The sequence below is a fragment of the Malurus melanocephalus genome, unplaced genomic scaffold, assembly GCF_030028575.1.
Source record: "Malurus melanocephalus ecotype Western Australia unplaced genomic scaffold, MMel_1.1 scaffold_162, whole genome shotgun sequence".
NCBI lineage: Eukaryota > Metazoa > Chordata > Aves > Passeriformes > Maluridae > Malurus > Malurus melanocephalus.
In genome coordinates this window covers 1,502,261-1,506,939 of record NW_026623394.1, presented here as the reverse complement: position 1 = coordinate 1,506,939, position 4,679 = coordinate 1,502,261, and the positions used below count along the sequence as shown (strand labels likewise).

The 4,679-nt window shown below is 59.2% G+C and overlaps 2 protein-coding genes across 3 annotated transcripts in view; one reads left to right on the top strand and one right to left on the bottom strand.

Moving 5' to 3' along the window:
* Positions 1-710: 710 nt before the first annotated feature.
* SDF2 (stromal cell derived factor 2) lies at positions 711-2,554 on the bottom strand. Its single transcript, XM_057372033.1, has 3 exons — positions 2,377-2,554; positions 2,078-2,274; positions 711-1,499 (listed from the first exon to the last, which is right to left on the bottom strand). The coding sequence occupies exons 1-3, from the start codon at positions 2,552-2,554 to the stop codon at positions 1,212-1,214; spliced, it is 663 nt and encodes a 220-aa protein (XP_057228016.1). The 3' UTR covers positions 711-1,211.
* Positions 2,555-2,615: 61 nt separating this feature from the next.
* Positions 2,616-4,679, top strand: part of SUPT6H (SPT6 homolog, histone chaperone and transcription elongation factor) — a 26,415-nt gene continuing 24,351 nt past the window's right edge. Inside the window, exon 1 of one of the 2 annotated variants that reach the window (XM_057372025.1) lies at positions 2,616-2,837. The gene's annotated coding sequence lies outside the window, so the exon portion shown is untranslated. The remainder of the gene's footprint in view (positions 2,838-4,679) is intronic. The other variant, XM_057372026.1, reaches the window with a different exon arrangement.

Genomic DNA, 4,679 nt, shown 5'->3' with positions numbered 1-4,679 from the left:
CAGGGACGGGAACAGGGGTGACACCGGGGCTGTGCCGGCACGGGGACGTGGGGACACCGGCATGGAGATAGGGACGAGAACAGGAGTGAAACCGGGGGGGCACTGGTGTGGGGACAGCGGGGACACCGGGATGGAGACAGGGATGGGAACAGGGATGGAAACAGGGATCCGCTGTTCTGGGACACTGGAGCTGCGCCGCACGGGGACAGCGGGGCAGCACTGGGATGGGGGGACACCGAGATGGGGACAGTGGGGACACCGGGGTGACACCAGCATGGGGACAGTGGGGACACCAGGGCGACACCGGCATGGGGACGGAGGGAGATGGGAATGGGGACACCGTGGCAGCACTGGCATAGAGACAGTAGGGGCGCTGGAATGGGTGACACCAGGCAGACAGCGGGATTGGGAGAAAGATGGCAACTGGGCCCCACCAGGATGGGGAAAGAGGTGACACCGGGATGAGGAGTGACAACAGGTCCGGCGCTGGAATGGAATGAGGGGCAGGAGGTGACAGCAGGCCAGCACCGGGTTGGGACACAGGGTTGATACCAGGTCTGGCACTGGGATGGAGGATGATGTGGGTGGATTACAGGGTAGGGGTGACATCAAGGCCAGCACCAGGATGGGGCAAGGGCAGATGACAGCAGGTCTGTCCCCCAGCCCCAGGCATACCCGGCATCACCCACACAAACAGCCACACCACAGGGCAGGRTTCAGCACTTTTATGGGCCCAGGTCCTCACAGGGCACGAGGAGCCGTTTGGGGTACAGAATGGGGTACAACTTCTAGGGACAGCAGTCCTTTAAAGGGGGGTTCCTTGGACGGAGTGAGCTGAAAAAGAGACAGGGTGGGAGTTTGGGAATTTGTTCTGTGTCAGGTCTGGATGTTGGGCTGGGCTTTGAACTAGATTTGGGATATTGTGATCTGCTTTTTGAGGGTCTAGGATGTTGGGYTCTGTTGTGGGTCAGGTTTGGACAGTGGTATCTGCTTTGTAGTGATTTTAGGACGTTGGGACCTGCTTAGTGTCAGATTTGGGACAGTGGAATCTGCGCCGCATCGAATTCAGGACATTGGGATCTGCYTTGTGCTGGAGCTCTGTGTCAGTGATGTGTGTCAGTCCCAGGTGGGGACAGGAGCCATCCCCAGGTTCAGCAGTCCCAAACACAGCAGGGCAGCGCCCAGASGCTCAGCATCAGTCTGTCTGTCCCTCACAACTCGGCGTGGTACTGCTCCGTTTGGAAGGCCTCGCTGGGCTGCATGAAGATGCCCTCCATCACCTTCCAGTAGTTATTCTGGCTGGAGGAGGCCATGCCGTGCACCTCCTTCTGCCCGTGGATGGGCCGCCCRTACTGCTCCCCGGTCACCGAGAGGAACACGTCGGTGGAGGTGTGCTGGAAGCGCACCTCATCGTCCCGCACCCAGTAGGTCCCGCTGCAAACCACTGTCCAGTCGTCCAGGTAGTCGCCCTCGCCGGCCTCCCCGAATGCACTCACCTCCTGGGGATGAAGAAGAACTTGTTTTGGGGGCCGGGATGAAAAAAGGGGAGGGTTGAGGTGGGCAGAGAAAGGGGMTGGGTCTAGGGAGGAGGAGGGACCTCCTCATTGTGACTGAGGATCTGTTGGGATTTGGAGGGTCTGATTGGGAGTTGGGCACTGGTGGGGCATGGGGAGTTGGTAGGGACTGGGAACAAAGTGTGACTGGCAGGGACCCAGCTGGGATCAGGGAACAAGGCAGTGCTGGTGGGAACACGGGGGACAAGAAGAACCCGGTCTGAGCTGGGGAACAAAGTGGGACCTGTGGGGACGTGGGGGACACACCTGAGGCAAGGAAAGTGTTGGCAGAGATATGGGGGACCTAGCTGGGAGTGGTAGGGACAGGGAGAACCCAGGAGGGACTGAGAAATAAGACGGGGCTGGCAATGACAAGGGGGGACCGAGGTGCGACTGGTAGGGGCAGGGAGAACCCGCCAGGAGCTCAGGGGACACACCAAGGCCCGAATGACACGGCGGGCCCGGTCGCGCCCAGGGAAAGATGCCGATCCCGAGGAGCAGCGGTGGCGATCCCCRGGCGGTACCTGGTTGCCGGAGAGCGGCGAGGTGAAGCGGTGGCTGTGCAGGTTGCGGCCGGTGCCCAGGTGCGTGAGGCGGATGGCCTGTCCGCAGCGCACCGGCGTGCCCCGCTGGCACACGGCGGCCGTGCGGGCCCGCACCCGCCAGTAGCTGTTCCCGTCATCCGCCGCCGACACCCCGGTCACCGACTGCTGCCCGCTGCCTGCGGAGGAGGGAGAACCACCATCACACCCGGCTCAGCCCACCGCGGGAGCCGGGGGAAAGCGCGGAGGGGATGGAGGAGGGGGGGTGCGCGTCCCGTTACCGGAGCCGTAGCGCACATCGTGCGAGTGSAGCCGCACGTTGTGCCGCACATTGAGCAGCTTCACCACCGARCCGCAGGTGACGGGCCCGGGCCCGCCGCGCCCCGCCGCGCCCAGCGCCGCCACCAGCAGCGGCAGGAGCAGCCGGAGCAGCAGCGGCGGCCGCCGCGCCGCCTCCATCCCGCAGGAAGCGGAAGCGCGGCCGCTCCGCCCGCCGGGAGGTCTCGGCTCGCCCGCTCCGCCCCCCGCGCTCGCCGCCGCCGCCGCCGCCTCCATTTTCCCTCGGCCCCTCGGGTAAGGCCGCGCCGGGCCCGGCCGGGCGGCGGTGAACGCGGGTCCCTTACCGGGGGAAGGGCGCGTTCGCTGTTCGCGTTCGTCCCGGCCCGGGCGTCACACCCGGCTCGGCGTCGCGGCGGCTCCGAGCCCCGGCGAGGGCGGTGAAGGCGGCGGGGACGTGCCCGAGGTTGGTGTCGGGCTGCGCCGCGGGCCCCGGTGCGGGGGTGAAGCGGCGGCGGCCGCCTYGGTGCGGCCCCGGTGGTGGCCGTGGGTGGGGCTGGCGGCGGCAGGGGCCTCCCGGGGCGGCGGCGGCGGGCAGGGCCCGGGGGAAGCGAGGCGGTGGCCGGGGTTGGGGGCGGCTCCCCCGGGCCGGGTGGTGCCGCAGCCGCCGCGGCAGCGGGGCCCGGACTGCGGGGTAGCGCTGCACGGTGGAAAGAGCTGTGGGTGTGAGGTGATGGCGTGGGGAGGGAGCATCGGGATGCTTTTTTTGGAGTGGGGGAAAGGGCCTGACCTTSGTTTCTCGCCGCACTGGGGGTCCTGGACCCCCCCACACTGCGGGTGTGATTCCTGTGTCACTGATGTGATTCCCAGAACACCGCATTAAGCTTTCCAAACTCCTGGCAAGGCCCTCCCTGAAAAGCCAAGGGCCTGGGAAAGCCCTTTGGGGTTTAATAAACGACTAAAAGGTGGCAAACGATTGGCGTTGGTGGTGGAGTGAGGTTATTGTGGAGTTGTCTCAGCGGCTGTTTTCTTTTCCTGAATATGGTTATGTGGAAAAGGAAGGCTTATTCGTAAATTATTTAGGATAACTGAACTGGGGGGAGTTGCAGAGACCAGATAACACTGGGTGGGAGTGCTGGTGTGGTAAATGAGATAYGGCAGAAGGTGTAAGGAAGGTGACAAATACCACCAAATTGATTCTCCATCAGCTCTTGTTTTTCAGGGAGGAGCAGTAGGTGTCTCAGCAATTGTTTCTTTTAAACAACTTTGATGCCTCATTGTAACCTAAAAGGGATATTTTGAAATTACTTTGAAGGAGCAGAGAATGAAATAGAAAATGCTGCTGAGTAAATGGTTGGCAGTTTGTGCCCTGGCAATTCTGGTTAGACCATCCCAAAATGAGAGCGCTGGAAAATGAAGGGGCAAGAGCAGACGAGGTTTTTGAGCAAACAGAGCCCTCATGTCCTCACCTTAGGGGAGAAGCTTGCTGACAGGAGATACAATCCAGCTGCTCGAAATCACAGGCAGGTCAGAGAAAGCCAGGAGGGAGCATCAGTTTTCTGTTTCTGAGAGGAAATCATGATGCAGCAGGGCTAAAATAAACAAGCGGAAGTGTTTTCTCACGCAACGTGCTATTAAATGTGTCACCCTGCCACAGGACGTGCTGCCACCTGATAGCATCGGGGGTGGTGGGACCGATGGGAGCATTAAAACCAACAAAGCAGGTATGGGAAGTTCCTGAGCTGTGGTGGCTGCCTGGACTTTCCTCGTGTCAGTCCCCCAGCTGTCACTTCCCCCTGTGTTCCTCCCACCGAGCTGGGTGGGAGGGTCTGGTTTAGATGCAGGCTTCAGAAATCTGTAAAATGGCTAKAAAAGCTAAATATAAAATGATTTATTGCTGATGTCAGGGCTGGCRGGCCCCAGTGGCCATCAGCCCTGCAGAAGTCCATGTGGATACTGAGGAATTCCTCTGAGGAAGAGCTCAGCATCGTGGAGGTGCCCGTGAGGGTAATTTCTCATGGTGTGAATGCCTTGAAGTGCTTCACAGGGCTGTTTTTGTTAGGCTCATAAGGTTCGAATTAAAAGATGCCAAGATGATTTTGTCTGAATTCTGTGGTGGAACACAGCCTGAAGATCATTGCTTACTTATTATTGTTAAATTCACGCATTGCATCTCAACCATGGCTTGCTTTTTTTTTTTCTTTTTTTTTTTTTTTTTTTTTTTTTTTTTTTTTTTTTTTTTTTTTTTTTTTTTTTTTTTTTTTTTTTTTTTTTTTTTTTTTTTTTTTTTTTTTTTTTTTTTTTTTTT